Source organism: Poecile atricapillus, chromosome Z, assembly GCF_030490865.1.
Source record: "Poecile atricapillus isolate bPoeAtr1 chromosome Z, bPoeAtr1.hap1, whole genome shotgun sequence".
NCBI classification, from domain to species: domain Eukaryota; kingdom Metazoa; phylum Chordata; class Aves; order Passeriformes; family Paridae; genus Poecile; species Poecile atricapillus.
Window position 1 is genome coordinate 143947884 of NC_081289.1, and position 24059 is coordinate 143971942.

A 24059-nucleotide genomic window follows, 5' to 3' on the forward strand; every position below is an offset into this window, starting at 1 on the left:
TTGAAATGAAACTGCCCCGAAACTGCCCTAAAACAGCCCCAAAAACTGCCCTAAAACCGAGATTGTAACCCCTGGGATTGAAATGAAACTGGCCCAAAAATCGAGGTTTTTAACTGCCCTAAAACAGCCCCAAAAATGGAGATTTTTAATCTTTTAACTGCCCTAAAACAGCCCCAAAAATGGAGATTTTTAACCTTTTAACTGCCCCAAAACAGCCCCAAAAATCGAAATTGTAACCCCTGGGAATTGCAATAAAACAGCCCCAAAACAGCCCCAAAAATCGAGATTTTTAACCCTTTAACTGCCCTAAAAATGCCCCTAAAGTCGAGATTTTAATCCTAGGAACTGAAATGAAACTGCCCCAAAAACGGCCCTAAAATAGCTCAAAAATGGAGATTTTTAACCCTGGGGATTGAAATGAAACTGCCCCAGAAATCGAGATTTTTTAACCTTTTAACTGCCCCAAACCTGCCCTAAAACAGCCCCAAAAATCGAGATTTTTAACCCTGGGAATTGCAATAAAACAGCCCTAAAACAGCCAAAAAACAGCCCCAAAAATCGAGATTTTTAACCCTTTAACTGCCCCAAAACTGCCCTAAAACAGCCCCCAAAAATCGAGATTTTTAACCTTTTAACTGCCCCAAAAACAGCCCCAAAACAGCCCAAAAATAGAGATTTTTTAAGCTTTTAACTGCCCTAAAACTGCCCCAAAACAGCCCAAAAAATCGAGATTTTTAACCCTGGGAATTGAAATGAAACTGTCTCAAAAGTGGCCTTAAAAATCGACATTTTTAACCTTTTAACTGCCCCAAAAATGGAGATTTTTAACCTTTTAACTGCCCCAAAACTGCCCTAAAATAGACCCAAAAATGGAGATTTTAACCCCTGGGAATTGAAATGAAACTGCCCCAAAAATGGAGATTTTAACCCTATGGATTCAAATAAAACTGCCCAAAACCAGCCCAAAAAATCGAGATTTTTAATCCTTTAAAAGCCTAAAAACTGCACTAAAACAGCCCAAAAACAGCCCCAAAAATTGAGATTTTTGACCTTTTCACTGCCCCAAAACTGCTCCAGAACAGCCCCAAAAATGGAGATTTTTAACCTTTTAACAGCCCCAAAAATGGAGATTTTTTACCTTTTAACTGCCCCAAAACAGCCCCAAAAATAGAGATTTTTAACCTTTTAACTGCCCCAAAAATGGAGATTTTTAACCTTTTAACAGGCCCAAAAATGGAGATTTTAATTCCAAGAACTGGGATAAAACTGCTTTAAACCATCCCTAAAATCAGCCTGGAACGATCCTTGAAAATTCCTGATTTGTGCCTAAAATATCCCGGGAAAATAAAATAAAAAAGGGGAATAAAAACATGGAAAAAAAAATTAAATAAAATTTAAAAAATAAAATTAAAAGAATAAAATTAAATTAAAAAAATTAAATTAAAAAAATATGAAATTAAAAAATGCAGGAATGGAAATAAATGGACTTAAAATATCCAGGAAAAAAAAAAAATTCCCTGGGAGCATCCCAAAAAAACCTCGGATCCGAAGGAAAATATCCCGGGAATTCGAACCCAGAGTTCCAGATCGCAAACTCATCCCGAAAAAAAGATTCCATGGGAATTTCATTATGGGATAGGGAATGGAAACATCCCAAAAATTCCCGAATATTCCCAAATTCCCGAGGGAAGAGCCGGAATTCCATCGGGATCCTCCGCGGTCGATTCCCATCCCGCCATTTCCTTGGGAATATTCGGGATCGGGGAGGATTTATCCCAAAATTCCCGAAGATTCCGGAGGGAAGGAGAAGCTGTTTTTTCCCATCCCCGAGCTCCCGGAATTCCCGGCCACAGGAGCGGGAAAATTCCGGGAATGAAGGAGAAGGAGCCTGGGCTGATCCCGTCTTTCCGCGAATCCCGGGAATTCCGGAAGGTCCCGGCATGGGAAAAGGGGATTTAAGGGGTGGCTGAAGCCGGAATTCCCGGGAAATTGTTTTTCCTTGGAAAAACAGCGAAGGGATGAAGGGAAATCCCCTGAGAAATCCCGGGATTTTCCAGCTTTCTCCTCAAATTCCCAAAAAAAATCCCTCCCGAACAGAACCGGAGCCGAACATTCCGGATCCCTGCGGAATTCCGGGATTTTTCACCCCATCCCCCTTTTCCCAGAGCTTTAAAAACACCGGGAACATCCCAGGGTGGGGAGGATGAAGCCACAAATCCCATCCCAAATAATCCCCGGGATAATTCCGTGATCCTCACCGGAGGGAAAAGCGACAATTCCCTAAAAACCCTCGGAATTCCGGGAAAAAAGCTCGGGATGGGCTGCGGCGGGGAAGGGGTTAACGACATATGCCGGGATAATTAGCAGATGCATTAATGATTATGAATAGGGAAAAAAAAAACCCCGGCTCCGCGGAAAACACAAATCCAAGGAAAAAACAAGGCCAGAGAAGCTCCGTTTTCCATGGATTTTTGGCGCGGGATCCGGGATGAGAATTCCCGCTCCTCCTCCTGCTGCAATCGGAATTTTTTCCCCTTTTCCATCCATCAAAACCGAGCTGGAGATTTGATTTTTTTTTTTTGACGAACATTAAACACAGTAAGGAGGCAATTATGTATGCATGATTTAATCTGCAACTCATTAATATGCAAATGTATTCATATGTTAGTTACTAAATTAAAAATGCAAAGAAGCTCCTTATGGTGATTCTCCAAATTTTTTTTTTTTTTTTTTTTCCCTTGGAAAACGCAACATTCCCAACAAAATAAAAAAAAAAAACAAAACAGGGAAGTTTTTTTGGGGAAAAAAAAAAACCTGCGGATTCCGGGAGATCTTTGGGAGAAAGATCCCAAATATTCCATGAAAAAAAAAAAAAAATCGGGATGAGAGTGGGAACGGAGCGGGAATCTCGACGGGAATTCGTTCTCCCGATTCCGGGATGGAAATTCCGGTGGTTTTTAGGGATGGCGGCTCCTTTCCGGAGCCTCCGCGATTCCAGGGAATCCGGAGGGGGGTGGGGATTTTACGGAAGCTTCTGGAAAAGTGGGAAAAGCTGGGGGAGGCCAAAAAGTTCCTTCATTTCCATCTTTATTTCCTTAATTTCCTTCTTTATTTCCTTAATTTCCCTTTTATTTCCTTAATTTCCATTTTTATTTCCTTAATTTCTTTCTTTATTTCTTTTATTTCCTTCTTTATTTCCTTAATTTCCATATTTTTCCTTAATTTCCTTCTTTATTTCCTCAATTTCCTTTTTATTTCCTCAATTTCCCTTTTATTTCCTTCATTTCCTTTTTATTTTAATTATTTTCCCTTTTATTTCCTTAATTTAAATCCTTTTTCCTTAATTTCCTTCTTTATTTCCCTCTTTTCCATATTTTTCCTTTATTTTCTTTTTATTTCCTTTATTTCCATTTTAATTTCCTGCATTTCCTTAATTTCCGTTTTATTTCTTTAATTTCCATATTTTTCCTTAATTTCCTTTTTATTTCCTTGATTTCCTCCTTGATTTCCTTCTTTATTTCCTGATTTCCTTTTTCTTCCTTTCACCAATCCTGGGATCTCTGATCCCAATCCATTCCCAGGATTTCCGATCCCCATCCGAATCCATTTCCAGGATTTCCGATCCCAATCCCAATCCATTCCCGGGATTTCCGATCCCAATCCAATCCCAGAATTTCCCATCCCAATCCATTCCCAGGATTTCCGATCCCAATCCATTCCCAGGATTTCCGATCCCAATCCAATCCTTTCCTGGAATTTCTGATCCCAATCCCAATCCATTCCCAGGATTTCTGATCCCAATCCATTCCTGAGATCTCTGATCCCAAATCCATTCCCAGGATTTCTGATCCCAATCCAAATCCATTCCCAGGATTTCTGATCCCAAACCATTTCCGGTATCTCTGATCCCAATCCAAGCCACTCCAGAGATTTCTGATCCCAATCCATTCCCAGGAATTCTGATCCCAATCTCAATCCATTCCCAGGATTCCCGATCCCAATCCAATCCATTCCTGGGATCTCTGATCCCAATCCAATCCCAGAATTTCCCATCCCAATCCATTCCCGGCATTTCCCATCCCAATCCCACCCTCTCCCTCTCCCACCATCCCTCCCCTCCCTCCCCTCCCCATTCCCACCGGGATCCCCCTCCCATCTCCCATTCCCGATGGAAACCTCCGGGAATTCCGTCTGGCACCGGAATGGGGGGGGAGGGGAAGCGATTCCGGGTTTTCGGAGCGGCGCCGATTCCCGGGATTTGTTCTTTTTACTGTCCCGGGAAGCACATGGCGCAGTCAAGCTGTTTTTCCCGGGAATAAACTCCCGGCACGCTTTTCCCCTCGGGAAGCGAGAGGTGATCGTAAATATCCCGAAATAGCAGGCGGCGGAGCCGAGCGCCGTTCACACTTCCCGCTGCCAACGGAATATCGGGAAAAAAAAAAGGGAATGAATTTTCCTAACAGATGCTCCGGGGTCAGGAGGGAAGAGCCTGAGTTTCCCGAAAAAAAAAACCCCGGAGAATCCCAAATGGAGACGGGAGAGATTCGGGAATGGAGAGGGGGAAATTGGGAATGGGAATGGGAAACTGGGAATGAGAATAGAAAACTGGGAATGGGAAACTGGGAATGGAGAGGGGGAAAATGGGAATGGGAATGAGAAACTGGGAATGGGAATAGAAAACTGGGAATGGGAAACTGGGAATGGAGAGGGGGAAAATGGGAATGGGAAACTGGGAATGGGAATGGGAACTGGGAATGGGAACTGGGAATGGGAGACTGGGAATGGGAGCAGCTCTGGCTGCTGCAGCTCCCATCCTGCTCCAAATCCCAGTTCAAATCCCAGTTCTGCTCCCAAATCCCAGTTCTTTTCCCAAATCCTGGTTCTATTCCCAGTTCTGCTCCCAAATCCCGGTTTTATTCCCGTTTTTTTCACAAATCCCTGTTCTATTCTGGGTTTTTTTTCCCAATCCCGGTTTTATTCCCAGTTCTTTTCCTAAATCCCAGTTTTATTCCAGTTCTTTTCCCAAATCCTGCTTCAAATCCCGCTTCTTTTCCCAAATCCTGGTTTTATTCCCGTTTTTTTCCCAAATCCCAGTCCCGCTCCCAAATCCCAGTTTTATTCCTGGTTCTTTTCCCAATTGCAGTTTCATTCCCAGTTCTTTCCCTAAATCCCAGTTTTATTCCCGGTTTTTACCTAAATCCCGGTTCTATTCCCATTTTTTTTCCCAAATCCCGGTTTTATTCCTGTTTTTTCCCTAAATCCTGGTTCTACTCCCATTTTTTTTTCCCAATCCCAGTTCAAATCCCAGTTTTTCCCTAAATCCCGGTTCTATTCCCGTTTTTTTTCCCAATCCTGGTTCTTTTCCCACTCCCGGTGCCGGAGGCCGCGGACGGACGCGATACCGGGAAGGAATTCCGGGAATGACCCCAACCCGATCCCGATCCCTCAGGAATAAATAAATTCCTGGAATTGCCCCTTGGGAATCTCAGCAGAATTCCCGAAGGAAAACGGAACCGGAAAGGACGGAGCGATGAATTCCAGAAAAGTGGGAATGGAATTCCCACGGATACCAATCCACGGGGAAAAACGGGAATTCCCCCACCCCTCCCTCATCCCAAAGAATTCCCACCGAACCGCAATTCCAAGAATTCCCTTATAAACATTCCCGAGAATCACCCGGAATTCCCAAAACCTCGGGAATTTTTTTGGGGGCGGGTCTCTGTCCCAGATAAACCAAATCCCGGGAAAAAACTCCGGGATCGCAGCCAACATCCGGCTGATTTCTTGGGAATTCTCAATTTCCCAGAAAAATCCCGGAAAAAGCGGCTCCTTCCTTTTCCCGGCCGTTGATTCCGATGGTTTTGGTTGGAATTCCTGGGATTTTTCCAAGTTTTTCCCTCCCGTTTTCCTGGGATTCCCGTTTTTCCGAATCCCAGAAATCCCGGGAATATTCCCACCATTCCCACATTCCAAAGGAAATCCCGAATTCCAGAGACCCAGGAAGGAAAAAAATCCCAAAATCTTTTCATTTCCAGCCGCAATTCCCGAATTTCCAGGGGAATCCGGGAACGTTTGCGCTCTTCCGTCAGGAGAGGGATTCTCATTCCCTAATTCCTGGAAAAATCGGGAATTTTGAGTAGAAAGGATTCAAATACCCAGGAATAACCAGGATACGGAAATTCCCTGATAGAATTCCCGGGATTTCCATCTCCAATCCCGAAATTCCCAATTTGGGACCTCCCTTTGAAAGGAAACCATTCCCAATTTGGGAATTCCTGGAATTTTCCCTGGATTTAACGACCCCCCCGGCATTCCGGCCATTTCCCTCTCCGCTTAATTACATTTATTAATTAGCAATCCGTCATTAACGAGGAAAATCCGGGAATTAGTTCCGTTCCCGGCTTTTATTTTCCGGCTGCCAAATTCCCGAGGATTTTTCCAGAAATCCTCGTCCCTCTCCCGGTATTAATTCCTTATCTCTTCCCTATTAATTAATTACCGCTATTAACCCTTAATTACTGCTAATTCCCGCAGATTTTTCTCCGGGAAAAGCCAAAAAATTCCCGAGGGATCGATCGGGGATCTCCGTATGCAAATGAGGCTCAGATCGATAATCAGATATGCAAATGAGGATTGATTTTTTTTTAATTAGGGAATTAAGGAGAAATTCCCAGCTCTGGGAAGCGAAATCCTGGATTTTTTTTTTTTTTCTCTGGGAATTTGATGTTTCAAAGCCGCTTTTTTTGGGAATAAAATCCCCAAAAAACCCCCCAAAAAACCGGGAAAAAATTCCCGGGAAAAAAAAAACAACCTGGGATCGGATATTCCTGATATTCCGGAGCTGAGAATTCCCAGATTTTCTCATCCCGATGGAATTCGCGGTACTTACGGAGGACGGCAAACCCGGAGGAACCTTCCGGACTTTCTTTGTCTGAACTTCTGGAACAAAAGGGGAAGGAAAGGGTTAAAAAAATTCGGGATTGGAGGAAAAGAGGGAATTTTTATTTTCCGGGAATTTTGGCGGTTGGGAAGGAAGGAAAGGACGGGAGAGGATGGAGAATTCCAGGGGTGGGAAATCGGGATGGGATTCAGGGGATGGGAACACTGGGAATACTGGGAATACTGGGAATATTGGGAATACTGGGATTTCTGGGGATACTGGGAATACTGGGAGTACTGGGAGCACTGGGATTTCTGGGAATACCGGGAACACTGGGATTTCTGGGAATACGGGGATTACTGGGAGCACTGGGAATATTGGGAGTACTGGGAATATTGGGATTTCTGGGAATGCTGGGGATACTGGGAATATTGGGATTACTGGGAGCACTTGGAATACTGGGAATACCAAGAACACTGGGAATATTTGGGATACTGGGAATACTGGGAGTACTGGGAGCACTGGGAATACGGGGAGTACTGGGAATATTGGGAATACTGGGGATACTGGGAATACTGGGAGCACTGGGAATACTGGAAATAGTGGGAATGCTAGGAGCACTGGGGACACTGGGATTTTTGGGAATTCGGGGATTTTTGGGAATTTGGGGATTTTTGGGAATTTTGGGATTTTTTGGGAATTTTGAGAATTCCAGGATTTCCAGGATCATCACTCACCCACAGAGGATGCGTGCAGGGGTCACTGGGAGCACTGGGAGCACTGGGAACACTGGGATTTTGGGGATTTTTGGGGTTTTTTTGAATTTTGGGAATTTTGGGCATTTCAGGATTTCTGGGATTTTGGGGAATTCCTGGATTTTTGGGAATTTTGGGATGACTCACCCACGGAGGAGGCGTGCAGCGGTCTCCGGCGGGCGCTGGCTCCGTACTGGTAGAACTGGGATCCGGCTTTGCTGGGGGACAGCGCCCCGGCCGTGCCCAGATCCATCTCCCCGGCCAGCAGGCTCTGCTGCGGGAACACGGCCGGAGCTGGGATCCACCGGATCACCGGGATCCACTCCCGATCCCCGGGATCCCCTCTGGGATTCCTGGGATCCCCTCCCCATTCCCAGCTCTGGGATCCCCTCTCGATCCCCAGGATCCACTCCGGATCCCCGGGATCCCCTCCCTCATTCCCAACCCTGGGATCCCCTCTGGATCCCATTCCCAGGATCCCTTTCCTATTCCCGGCTCTGGGATCCCTTCCCCATTCCCAACCCCAGAGTTCCGGGATCATTCTCAGGATCCCATCCCCATTCCCAGGATCCCTTCCCCATTCCCAAACCGGGAATTCCCGGATCATTCCCAGCTCTGGGATCCCTTTCTGATTCCCGGGATCCCTTCCCCATTCCCAACCCTGGAATTCCAGGATCATTCCCAGGATCCCAATTCCCATTCCTGGGATCCCTTCCCCATTCCCAACCCCAGAATTCCGGGATCATTCCCAGGATCCCAATTCCGGGATAATTCCCAGGATCCTGATTCCGGGATCATTCCCAGGATCCCCTCGTGATTCCGGGATCATTCCCGGTTCCGGGGACCCTCAGGAGCTCTGCGGGAATTTGGGTTTGGGAATCTGGGAACGGGAATTTTTCAATCCCAACGAATCCCCCGGGGGATGGAAAAGGCGGCTCCGTTATCCCAGGAAAAAAATTTGGGAATGGAATTTCTTGGGGATCAAACGGATCAAAAAAAATTCAAATTTAATCAATTAATCAATAAAATTAATTGTTGAATTAATAGAAATTAATTATATTTATAAAATCTATTTATAAATATAAACAATATATATAAATATATATATATTTATAAAATATATTAAAATAAATAAATAGATAAATTAAAGGATAGTTTATTAAATGAGATCTACACAAAATTAAAATACAAAATTAGTATTTATAATTTAGAATATGGAATCTGTAACTTATAATACTTAATTATTAATTTAAAATTTAAAAGATAAACAAAAAATCTGAAATTCAATTTATAATATGCAATTATTAATTTATAATTTATAATATAAAATCTCTAATATAACTCATAATAATTATTAATTTATAATTTATAAGATAAACAAAAAATCTGCAATTCAATTTATAATACATAATTTTTAATTTATAATTTATAACATACAATCTGTAATATAATATATAATGCAAAAACATTAGTTTATAATTTCTAATGTAAAATCTGTAATATAATTTATAATAATTATTGATTTATAATTTATGATATAAAATTTGTAATATAATTTATAATAATGAGCAATTTGCAACTTATAATATGGATGAAAAACCTGCAATATAATTTATAATATATAATTATTAATTTATAATTTCTAATATAAAATCTGCAATGTAATGAATAATAATTATTAATTTATCATTTATAATATAAACAGAAAATCGGGATTACAATTTATAATATATCATTATCAATTTATAATTTATTCTACTAATATAAAATATGCAATAAAATCTGTAAATAATTATATATAAAATTTTTATATAATTTAAATATAATTTATATATAATTAGCAACGTAAAATTTATAATACAAATAAAAAATCTGAGATACAATTTGCAATATATAATTATTAATTTATAATTTATAATATAATTATAAGATCGGCAATGCAATTTATAATATAAAGTTATTAATATATAATTTATAATATAATTAGAAAATCTGTAACAGAATTTATAAGACATAATTATTAATTTTTAATTTTCTAATTTATCAAATTTCGAATTTGTGGTTGCGGAAATAAAAACAGAAAAATGGAAATTTCAAATTCAAAATCTATTGATGGAGAATATATTAATTACTAATTAATTATTCCAATAGAATATTACCAGAGAATATATTAATTATTAATTCACTATTCCTACAGAATATTGATGGAGAATATATTAATTACTAATTAATTATTACTATAGAATATTAACGGAGAATATATTAATTATTAATAAATTATTCCTATAGAATAACCTATATGCACCATGTAATAAACAGAGAATGCATCCTGATACTATATTTCATGTTGTTATATATATTCTATATATCATATCCCATATATTATTATATATTATATCCTATATATTATACACTATATATTATACCTTGTATATTATATTATACATTATATATTATATACTCTAATTCATCATATATTATACTTTATGTATTAAAAATTATGTACTATATATTATATACTACTTTCTATATAATATATTATATATCATGTATTATACATTATGTGTTAAAAACTATATATTATATATTATGCACCATATATTATATACTTTATATTATAAATTAAAAACTATATATTATGTATTATACATTGTATATTAAATATTACGTATCATATATTATATATTTTATGTATTATATATCATATACATTATGTATTAAAGATTATATATTATATATTATACACAATATATTACATACTATACACTATATATATTGTAAATCATGTATTATGTATTACATATTATGTATTACATATTATATACTATATATTATATATTATACCTTACATATTATATATTATAGGTTATATATTATGCATCATATACATTATGTATTAAAAATTATATACTATACATTATACACGATATATTATCTATTATACACTATATATATTATATACTATATATTATATATTACATATTATATATTATATATTACATTATGCATTATATGTTATATATTTTATATTATACATTATGCCTTACATATTATATATTATAGGTTATATATTATATATTATTCATCATATATTATACATTATGTATTAAAAATTATATACTAGATGTTATATGTTACATATTATATATTATATATTATTTATCATATATACTATATATTATATATAATAAATCCTGATATATAGATCCTGATATATAGATACACAGATACATATTTATATACTTATATGTATAAATATATTTGATCTTTATATATAGATATATCTGTAAATTAATACAGCTATTTTAATATTATATATAATTATAATTATAGATAATTAATGTATGATAATTATTTTTTATATATTGATATTTATATTGAATTATTAATTTATTTTAAATATATAGATATTAATATTGAATTATTGATAAAACATGCCCCTATGGCATTATTAATATTTAATGTATTGAATGGACACTGGATTAATTAATATGTGCCCCAATTAATAATGTTCAATGTATTAAATGTACAGTCAATGAATTAGAGTGCATTCCTAATTATTGATATTCCTAATTATTGATATTCCTAATTATTGATATTTAATGTATTGATATTTAACGTATTCAATGTACAGTGAATTAATTAAAGTGTATTCCTAATTATTATAGTGGATTAATTAGAATGCATTCCTAATTATTGACATTTAATCTATTGATATTTAATGTATTAAATGTACAGTGAATTAATTAGAATGTATTCCTAATTATTGATATTTAATGTATTGATAATTAATGTATTAAATGTAAAGTGGATTAATTAGTGTATTCCTATTTATTGATATTCCTAATTATTGATATTTAATGTATTAAATGTACAGTGGATTAATTAGAGTGTATTCTATATATCAAATATATTATTTATATCATGTAATAATATGCAATAAATTGTATAGAATTAATTATTCAAGGCATGAAATCAGATATAATTATTAATATTTAATGAATTAAATATACAATGGGTTAATATGTGTTGCTAATTATTGTCATTTAATGAATTAAATATATAGTGGATTAATTAGAATGTGTTCTATATATAATGTATAGAATGCAACATTATAGAATGCATTGCATATAATTAATTATTCTTGGCATGTATTAATGAATAATTATTAATATTTAATGGATAAAATGTACAATGGGTTAATATGTATTGCTAATTATTGTCATTTAATGAATTAAATATATAGTGGATTAATTAGAATGTGTTCTATATATAATGTATAGAATGCAATATAGCATGCATTGTATAGAATGAATTATTCTTGGCATGTATTAATGTATAATTATTAATACTTAATGTATTAAGTATACAATGGATTAATTAGAATGTATTCTATACATAATGGATTATTTCTATAATGTAATAATATAGAATACATTCTATAGAAGGAATTATTCATGGCATATAATAATGTATAATTATTGATATTTAATGTATAAAATATTTATTAAATATATATTTAAATATGTAATGGATGTGTACAGAATGTATTTTATATTGAATATTAATAAATATTTTTTAATAAATAAGATATATTATATTAATATATAATGTGTCATATATAGAATGCATTGTATACATAATGTATTATATCTATAATGGAATAATATGGAATGCATTCTATAGAATGAATTAATTATGGAATGTAACAATGTATAATTATTGATATTTAATGTATAATAAATAATAAAATATACATACAAACATTCACATTTCTACAGATTTTTAATGCATTTTCTATAGAATGCATGATATATTATGTATATATGTCATGTAATGTACATATATATGTAATGTATATATAAATATTTACATTTACCCAGATCTTTAATATATTTTTAATGTATTTTAATGTATTTTTAATGTATTTTAATGTATTCTTAATGTATTTTTGATGTATTTTCTATAGAATGCATTATACAGTATATATTAAATTCCCAGTAATTCTATAGAACCATTTATATAATACATAGAGAACATATAGAATATATAGAATGTCCTAATATATATATTTTATATATAGAACATATATATAATGCACATAATATATAGAATGTGTTCATATAAATATATATTCATTTTATACATAGAATATATATCTAGAATGTATAGAATGTGCTAATATAAATATAGATTTTATATATAGAACATAATTTAATAATATATATATAATTTAATAATTTGTAGAATGTGTTCATATCAATATTATATATGCATTTTATATATGGAATATATATCTGGAATATATAGAATATATAGAATATATTCATATAAATATGTTATATATATTATAGAGAGAATATAACATATAGAATCTATAGAATGTGTTTATAGAAATATGTTATATACATTATAGAGAGAATATAATATATAGAATCTATAGAATGTGTTAATATATAGTCTATTATCATATAATTACTCATGTATATGGAATTAAATTGAATGTATAGAATATAGCATGTGTTAAATGAGGTGTAATATACAGATATTATATTATATATTACATTATATATTATATTATATTATATTATATTATATTATATTATATTATATTATATTATATTATATTATTATTATATTATGTTATGTTATGTTATATTATATTATATGTTACACTATACTATATTACATTATATTATATTATATTATATTATATTATATTATATTATATTATATTATACTATATATTGCATTATATATTACATTTATATACCATGAATTGTTCTGTATTTTATATGGAATGTATTATTATATAATAAATATATATTTATATATAATATATAAAAATATCGACTATATATTATATAAATATATAGAATGCATTTATACCAAATGTTAATTACTATTACTCCATAATATTTGATATCAAATATTCCATATTAATATAGAATGTATAGACAATACATTATAGATTCAATGCATTAAATACAATGTATTATATATATACCAAATATTTCTGTAGGTGATGCTTTATATAGAACATATAATATGGATTTAACGAGGAACTCATTATTTATATTGAATTAATTATGGAATGTATTAATAATTATGATTTATATATATATATACATTAAATAGTGTGTCATATATAATGTATTATATATATTATATATGTTATATAGCATGTATTATATATAGAATATATATTATTAAACACAAAATGCATGATAAACCGTGTATCAATTAATAAATCTAATAGAATGTATTAATATTTAATTATTAATGAATTAATTATATATTCCCCATGTATTAAATAGTGTTATATATCATGTACATGGTATAGAATACATTATATATATTTTATGTTATGTATTAAACACAGCATGCATGATAAACCATGTATCAATTAATAGAATGTATTAATATTTAATTATTAATGAATTAATTATATATTCCCCATGTATTAGTGTTATATATCATGTTATATATATATCAATATATATAACCTGCTATAAAATACATTATATATATTTTATGTTATGTATTAAACACAGCATGCATGATAAGCCATGTATCAATTAATAGAATGCATTAATATTTAATTATTAATAAATTAATTATAGTGTATTATGTATTCCAGGTATTAGTGTTAAATATCATGTACTTGCTATAGAATACATTATATATACAATATATTCTATATGAAACACAAAATGCATTAAATACACCATATCAATTATAAAATATCTTAATGGTGTTCATCTAATTAATTCTATATTAATCGAATTAATTATTAATGTATTAATTATAGTGTATTACATGTATTCAAGTGTGTTATATATAATGAGTATTATATAGAATGCATTATATATATTTTATATTATGTATTGAACACGATATGCATTATATACCATATATCAATTATAGAATAATAGAATGTATTAATATGATTAATTATTAATTACAATGCATTAATTAAAGTGTATTATATAAACCACATATATTAAATAGTGTATTATATAAAATGTATTTCATATAGAATACATTATGTATATTTTATATTCTGTATTAAATATATTGTATATATGTATATTAAGGATATAAATGTATCAATAGGATTAATTATTAAGTACAATGCATTAATTATAGTGTATTATATATACCCCATGTATTAGTGTATTATATAAAATGTATCTCATATAGAATACATTATATACATTTTATATTATGTATTTAATATATTGTGTATATATATACATATTAATGATATGAATGTATTAATCTCATTAATTACATTAATTAATCTTATTAATTACAATGTATTAATTATAGTGTGTTATATACAGCCCACGTATTAAATAGTGTATTATATAAAATGTATCTCATATAGAATACATTATATAGATTTTATATTCTGTATTAAATATATTGTATATGTATTAATGATATGACTGTATTAATGCCATTAATTATTAATTACAATGTATTAATTATAGTGTATTATATATGCATCATGGATTCAATAGTGTATTATATAAAATATATTTTATATAGAATGTATTATATATAATATATTATGTATTAAACATTGGTGTATTATTTATAATGAATTATCTGTATAATGTATTCATATTAATTATTAATGTATAATCTAATATTAATTACTATATACACCATGCATTAAATCCTGTATTATATCAAGTGTATTTTATCTAGAATACATTATATATAAAATATATATATTATGTATTAAACATTGATGCATTATTTATAATGAATTAATAATATAATGCATTCATATTAATTATTAACGTTAAGCTATTAAATATTAATTATTATACACTTCACTTATTAAAATGTGTATTATATAGAATATATTTTATATGGAATGTATTTTATATAGAATGTATTATATATAATATATTATGTATTAGATAGATGCATAATTTATAATGAATTGTGTATAATGTATTCATATTAATTACTAATACATAAGCCATTAAATATTAATTATTATACACTCCATGTATTAAACTGTGTATTATATAGAATATATTTTACATAGAATGTATTTTATATAGAATGTATTATATATAATATATTATGTATTAGATAGATGCATAATTTAGAATGAATTAACTGTATAATGTTTTCATATTAATTATTAATATATAAGCTATTAAATATTAATTATTGTATGCACATCTATTTATACATACTTTATATTTATATTTATATTTATATTATTAATAATAATTATAAAAAATAATAATAAATTATGTACTAAATCATGCATTATATTGAATCTATTTTATCTATTTTTTATTTTATATAAAATATATTATGTATTAATTATAAATGCATTATTTATAATGAATTAATGATATCATGCATGCCTATGTAATTAATGCATAATCTAATATTAATTATTATATACATCATGTATTAAATTATATAGAACGTATTTTATATCGAATAAATTTTATATAGAATATATAATATCTATTATGTATTAATTATAAATGCATTATTTATAATGAACAATAAAACACATTATATTAATTATTAATGTATAACCTATTAAATATTAATTATTCACTCCATGTATTAAATCGTGAATTGTATAGAATGCATTTTATATGGGATTTATTTTATATAGAATATATTTTATTTATTATGTATTAAACATTGGTGCATTATTAATAATGAATTATATAATGCATTATATTCATTATTAATCTATAATTATTAAATATTAATTATTAGGCACTCATATATATTTATGCATATTTTATATTTATATAGAACTAATTAATTATTCTACACATATATAATATACACATATATGTAATAAATACACATATAAATATATATTCTCTATATATTGTACAGGTATTATAGAAATAGATATTTTTATGCATTTATTATTATTATTATTATTATATGTTATTATATTACATATATAAAATATTATATATTTATTATATAAATATATATATTTATTATATAAATATTTTATATTATATAATATAATATAAATATATTTATTCTATATACCATATAGAATGCATTTTATATGGAATTTATTTAATATAAGATGTATTTTATATAAATAAAATTTATTATGTATTAAATATGGAATGCATTATTAATGACCAATTAACCCTATAGCGCATCCATACGGAATTATTAATGGATAATTAATTAACTATTAATTATTATTCACTCCATCCATTAAACACCCACAATGGGTTATACCCTGCAGATATCGAATAGATATCAAATCGATATCAAATTGATATAAAATCAAGATAAAATTGATATAAAATCAAGATAAAATCGATATAAAATTGATATCAAATTGATATCAAATCAATATCAAATTGATATCAAATCGATACCAAATCGACATCAAACCAATATCAAATTGATATTGATATCAAATTGATATCAAATTGATATCAAATTGATATTAAATCAATATAAAATCAATATAAAATTGATCTCAAATCGATATAAAACTAAGAAATCGATATAAAATCGATATAAAATTGATCTCAAATCGATATCAAATTGATATAAAATGGATATAAAATCAATATAAAATCGATATAAAATCAATATAAAGTCGATATAAAAATCTATATAAAATTGATATAAAATCAATATAAAATTTATATAAAAATCAATATCAAATCAATATCAAATCGATATCAAATCGATATTATTGATCAGGTATTGGGCTGGGGCAGGGGATGATGAATTCCTTGGGATCCATCCATGGATTCCCGGGAATGTGAGATGGGATCGGGGCTCGAGGGATGGGAAATATCCCGGAAATGCAGAGATCCCGGGAAGGACGGAGCCGGGAAAAACGGGAATATCCCAAATATCCCAATTAAATATCCCAAATATCCCAATGAAATATCCCAAATATTCCAAATATTCCAAATAATTAACCCAAATATCCCAAATATCCCCCAAAAATATCCCAAATATCCCATTAAATATCCCAAATATTCCCCAAAAATATCCCAAATATCTGAAATAAATATCCCAAATATTCCAAATATCCCAAATATTCCAAATAATTATCCCAAATATCTCCAAAAAATATCCCAAATATCCCAAAGAAATATCCCAAATATCCCAATTAAATATCCCAAATAAATATCCCAAATAAATATCCCAAATAATTATCCCAAATATCCCAAAAATCCCAAATATCCCCAAAATCCGCAATTCCAGGAATCCATGAGATGCTGGGAAGCGAGGGGTTAAATCCCAATAATCCCAATAAACCAAATTCCCGGATTTTATCCCAATAAATCCAACAGAATTCCCAGATTTTATCCCAATAAATCCATCAGAATTCCTGGATTTTTATCCCAACAAATCCATCAGAATTCCCGGATTTTTTTCTCAATTCCCGGATTTTCATCCCAATAAATCCAACAGAATTCCAGGATTTTTATTCCAATAAATCTACAAGAATTCCAGATTTTTTAATCCCAATTCCCGGTTTTTCATCCCAAGAAATCCATCACAATTCCTGGAATTTTACCCCAATAAATCCATCAAAATTCCCAGATTTTTATCCCAATAAATCCAAGAGAATTCCCGGTTCTTCATCCCAATTCCGAGGTTTTCATCCCAATAAATCCACCAGGAATTCCCATTTTTTTTTATCCCAATTAATCCATCAGAATTCCCGGATTTTTTTTCTCAATTCCTGGATTTTTATCCCAATAAATCCAACAGAATTCCCGGATTTTTATCCATCAAAAATTCCCATTTTTCCATCCCCATAAATTAATCAGAATTCCCGGTTTTTTATCCCAATAAATCCATCAGAATTCCCAGATTTTCACCCCAATTCCACGATTTTTATCCCAATAAATCAAACAGAATTCCCAGTTTTTTATCTTAATAAATCTATCAAAATTCCCAGATTTTTTATCCCAATAAATCCAAGAGAATTCCTGGTTTTTCATTCCAATTCCTGGTTTTTATCCCCATAAATCCATCAGAATTCCCAGATTTTCACCCCAATTCCCATTTTTCCTCCCACCCGTCCCATCCCTGCCGCTTTTTCCCTGGAAAAACCGGGATAAACTTCCCGAATCCCAAGTTTTTGGCGGCTGGAGCGGTAATTAGCGCTCCCTAATCGAAATTCCAATCAGCGCCGGCACTCTCGGCTGTGCCTTTCATATGCAAATGAGCTTAAATGGGCTAATTAAGGCTGAGCCTTAACCCGCTCCGCACCTGCTCCTCGCAATTCCCAATTCCCGCCTTTTTCTGCATCCCGGGATTTTGGGGGGATGGATGAGAGAGAGCGGGAAGAGCTCGGGGATTGTTCGCTTGGAGGTGAAAATTCCATGGAAAAATTCCCGGGGTTTGATCCCTGACTTCATCGTCCTCATAAAAATCCTGGCTCAAGGTTTTAGGGATAAAATTCCAGGGAAAAATTCCCAGGATTTGACCCCTGACTTCGTCATCCTGAGAAAATGCTGCAGCCTGAGGTTTTCCCTCGGTCTGGGATTTTAGGGATCAAATTCCATGGAAAAATTCCTGGAGCATCCTCACAAAAATCCCCCGGCCTGAGGTTTTTCCACTCTGAGGTTTTAGGGATAAAATCCCATGGAAAAATTCCCGGGGTTTGACCCTGACCTCATCATCCTCATAAAATTCCCACAGCCCAAGGTTTTCCTGCTCTCCGAGGTTTTAGGGATAAAATTCCATGGAAAAATTCCCAGGATTTGACCCCTGACTTCGTCATCCTGAGAAAACTCCGCAGCCTGAGGTTTTCCCTCGGTCTGGGATTTTAGGGATCAAATTCCATGGAAAAATTCCCGGGGTTTGATTCAATTCCATGGAAAAATTCCTGGGAGTTTGATCCTCATAAAAATCCTGACTCGAGGTTTTAGGGATAAAATTCCATGGAAAAATTCCCAGGGTTTGACCCTGACCTCGTCATCCTCACTGAAATCTCCCAGCCCAAGGTTTTCCCTCTCTCCGGGATTTTAGGGATCAAATTCCATGGAAAAATTCCCAGGGTTTGATTCAATTCCATGGAAAAATTCCCAGGGGTTTGATCCTCACAAAATTCCCTCATCCCGAGGTTTTCCTGCTCTCCGAGGTTTCAGGGATAAAATTCCACAAAAAAATTCCCGGGGTTTGACCCCTGACCTCGTCATCCTCACGAAATTCCACAGCCCGAGGTTTTCTCTCTGTCTGGAATTTCAGGGATAATTTCCCATGGAAAAATTCCCAGGGTTTGACCCCTGACTTCATCATCCTCACAAAATGCTGCAGCCTGAGGTTTTCCTTTTGTCTGGGATTTCTGGGATAAAATTCCATGGAAAAATTCCCGGAGTTTGATCCCTGATCTCACAAAATTCCCGGCCTGAGGTTTTCCCTCTCTCCAGGATTTTAGGGATAAAATTCCATGGAAAATTTCCTGGGGTTTGACCCTGACCTCGTCATCCTCATGAAATTCCACAGCCCGAGGTTTTCTCTCTGTCTGGGATTTTAGGGATCAAATTCCATGGGAAAATTCCCGGGGTTTGATTCAATTCCATGGAAAAATTCCCAGGGTTTGATCCCTGACCTCATCATCCTCAGAAAAATCCCGGCTCGAGGTTTTCCCTCGGTCTGGGATTTCTGGGATAAAATTCCATGGAAAAATTCCCGGAGTTTGATCCCTGACCTCCCAAAATTCCCTCATCCCGAGGTTTTCCCACTCTGGGATTTCAGGGATAATTCCCACTTGGCAGGAGGAGCCGGAGCCGGAAAAATCCTTGGGAAAAGCCGTTGGATTCCTCGGGATAATCGGGAGTGAGGAAGGGGAAAAAGAGGAGCCCAAGCTCCGGGAATGTCGGGAATATCCCGGAGAATTTCCGGGAATGTCTCCCAGAATTTCCCAGCTCATCGAAGGTGAAAATCCTTGGGAAATGGGATTTTAGGGAATATTTTCCCTGAGGTTTAATGGGAATATCCTGGAAAAAAAAAAAACCCGGGAATATCCCCACGGGAATTTTGGGATAAATCCCTGGAAAAATCCGAGGATTTCATCCCTTTTTTTTTTCTTCTGGAGCTTTTTAGGGGAAAATAAAAAGTTCCCCAAATTCCGATTATTCCCGGGAAAAACGAGGCAGGGATCGGGAAGGGCAATTCCCGGGATTTTCCTCCTCGCTCCGGGTTTTTATTGGAAATTTATGGGAATTTCATTCCAGCTTTTCTCGGGGATTTCCAAAGTTGGGAATGATCCCTAGGGAAAAAATGGGAATTTTTTGTGGGATTCCAAAGGAGAAAAGCGGGATGAGCGGGATCCCGATTTTCCTTCTCCTCAATCCCAATTTTCCTTCAGCTCCATCCCAATTTTCCTTCTCAATCCCAATTTTCCTCCCCAATCCAAATTTTCCCGTTTAATCCCAACTTTCCTTCCCCTCAATTCCAATTTTCCTTCACTTCCCCAATCCCGATTTTCTTCTCCCCAATCCCAATTTTCCTGTTCGATCCCAATTTTCCTTCAGATCCTGAATCCCAGTTTTCTTTTCCTCCCTTATCCCAATTTTCCTGTTCAATCCCAGTTTTCTCCTCCCCAATCCCAAATTTCCTTTTCCCCAATCCCAATTTTCCTTCAGATCCTCAATCCCAATTTTCCTGTTCAATCCCGATTTTCCTGTTCAATCCCGATTTTCCTCCCCAATCCCAATTTTCCTCCCCAATCCCGATTTTTTCCCTCCCCTCCCCACCTCCCCCATTCCCAATTTTTTTTCGGGATCCCTTTGGAAACCCCCCCCATTCCCAACCCTTCGGAATCTCCTTCCCGCCCAATTCCCGTTATTTATTTGTTGTTTTTTCCGGGATTTCCCGTCCCTTTTATCCCAATTTTTTTTCCCCAAGCCTCTCCTCAATTAAAATTCCTCCCATTCCGTGGGATCAAAGCTCCCATTCCCGGAATTATCCCTGGAATTATTCCCGGCTCTTCCCGCCTTTGTTCCCGGCTCCGCGAGCGTCGTTTGGGATTCCCTTAATTGGGGCTTTTCCCAGGAAAACGATCAAAAAAAACCCGGGATCAGCTCCAATTCCCACTTTTCCCCACCCAAAGATTCCCAAAGAAACTCCGGGAATTCTCCGGGATTGGGAATGATTGTTTTAATTAAGGATCTAACGAGCGATTCCCTACGGATCAGCGGCCCCGCAATTCCCGGGGTTTTGTTTTTCCGGCCGTTTCCATCCGGAGCCCAAAGATTCCCTGGATTTTTTTTCCCCCCCTGGGAAATTCCGTTCTTTGGGAATTTTTGGGAATTTTTGGGAATTTCCGGCTCTCCCTCTCTTCAAACCTCACATTTTTCCCCAATTCCCAGCGGAAATTCCAACCCCTGGAATTTTTTCCGGGTTTTTCCGAACAAGCGACGCGAAAAAAAAACCGGGAAGGGGAAAAAAAACCGGGATTTGATTTTTTGGGAATGATTCCGTGAAGGAAAAAAAAAGGAATTCCCCTCCTTTGGGTTCATTTCCCGATAAAAAATTTGGGAATTCTGATTTTTTTCCATTAAAAACCGGGAATTTCCGGTGGTTTTTCACATTCCTCCTCAGATCCCGGATTTTTGTTTTTCCCGGGAAAAATCAGCTTTTCCCTCTTTTTTTTTTTTTTAATGGGAATTGAATTCCTGATGGAAAAATCACGGATTTGGGATTGTCCAGAATTAAAATATTTAAATAGGAGATAACGAAATCAATTTAAATATTTGAATGGCAATTAAATGGAATTTAAATATTTTAATAATGAATAATTAAATGAAGTTTAAATACTTCAATGATAATTAAATAAAATTTAAATATTTAAGTAGCAAATAATTAAACGAAATTTAAATACTTAAGTAATAATTAAATAAAATTTAAGTATTTAAACAACAAATAATTAAAAGAAATTTAAGTATTTAAATAAAAATAATTAAATGTAATTTAAATATTTAAATAAAAAATAAATGAAATTCAAATATTTAAATAACAAGTAAATTAAATTTAAATATTTTAATAAGAAATAATGAAATTTAAATATTTCAATGAGAGATAATTAAACAAAATTTCAATATTTTAATAAGAGATAAAATTTAAATATTTAAATAACGAATATTAAAATGAAAGTTAAATATTTTAATATTAGATAATGCAACTTAAATATTCAAATAAGAAATAAAATGAGATAAAATTTAAATAATGGGCAATAAAATGAAATAAAATGGAAATATTTAAATAAAAAATGATAAAATAAAATCTAAATACTTAAATAGAAGATAATAAAATGAAATAAAATTTAAATATTTCTGGAATAATAAAATGAAATAAAAAGTTAAATATTTAAATAATAAAAATTAAAATAGTTAAAGTTAATAAAACAAAATTATATAAAAAAATTAAATAATAATAAGTTTTTAACATTTAAGTATTCAAATGATAAAATGAAATAAAATTAAAATGACATAATAAAATAATATTTAAATAAGAAACAATTAAAAGTATAAAATATTTAAATAATAAACTGAAATATTAAAATATTTAAATAGCAATTAAGTTTTAAATATTTAAATATTAAAAAAAGAAAATGAAATAAAAAATTTAAATAATAGATAATAAAATGAAATAAAATTTAAATATTTTAATGATAAACAATTGAAAGTTCATAATATTTAAATAACAATAAAAAACAAAATAAAATTAAATAATAATTATTAAATGATAATTACTTCTATAATTAAATTAAATTATTATATTTAAATTAAATTAAATTAATTTAAATTAAATTGAATTGAATTAAATTGAATTGAATTAAATTAAATTGAATTAAATTGAATTAAATTGAATTAAATTAAATTGAATTAAATATCCCACCTTGGGATGATCCTTAAAATCCCATCCGGTTTTCCATGGAATTCAACTCTCCCGGATCCTTCGGGAATTTTTTCAGGGAACGCCCCCGAATCCCAACCAATTCCTCTTTTCCCGCCAATTCCAGCGGGAATTCCCTCAGAATTCCGGGAATATTCCTCGGCATTCCCGAGAAATCTCTGGGATATTGGGAAAAACCCGGAGAGGAGGAGAAAATTCCGGAGGGGGAATTTCTCCCGATTCCTCATTTCCCAGAGCTCGGGAATTCCGGGAATTCCGGGAATTCCAGGTTTTTCCAAGAGGGAAGGGGGAGCTGGGTTTTCCCATGTGGGGGAAATTCCAAGGAAATCTGGGATCGGGAACGGGAGGATCCCGGGAATTGGGGATGGGAGGTGGGGGGGAATGGGAAAATTGGGAAAAAGGGGAAAAATGGGGAAAAGGGGAAAAATGGGAAAAGGGAATTGCGGAATGGGAAAAATGGGAAAGGGGAAAATTGGGGAAAACAGGGAATGGGCAATGGGGAAAAT

General features: G+C 32.6%; 1 protein-coding gene across 10 annotated transcripts in view; it reads right to left on the reverse strand.

The window, feature by feature from the left end:
• LOC131592856 (transcription factor 4) overlaps nucleotides 1–24059 on the reverse strand; it is a 156927-nt gene that overhangs the window by 35549 nt on the left and 97319 nt on the right. For 7 of the 10 annotated variants that reach the window (XM_058864681.1, XM_058864688.1, XM_058864687.1 and 4 more), the window contains 2 exons: nucleotides 7783–7909; nucleotides 6890–6939 (listed from right to left, as the gene is read on the reverse strand). In XM_058864681.1, the coding sequence (XP_058720664.1) occupies nucleotides 6890–6939; nucleotides 7783–7909 (177 nt within the window). The remainder of the gene's footprint in view (nucleotides 1–6889; nucleotides 6940–7782; nucleotides 7910–24059) is intronic. The other 3 variants (XM_058864693.1, XM_058864682.1, XM_058864683.1) reach the window with 2 other exon arrangements.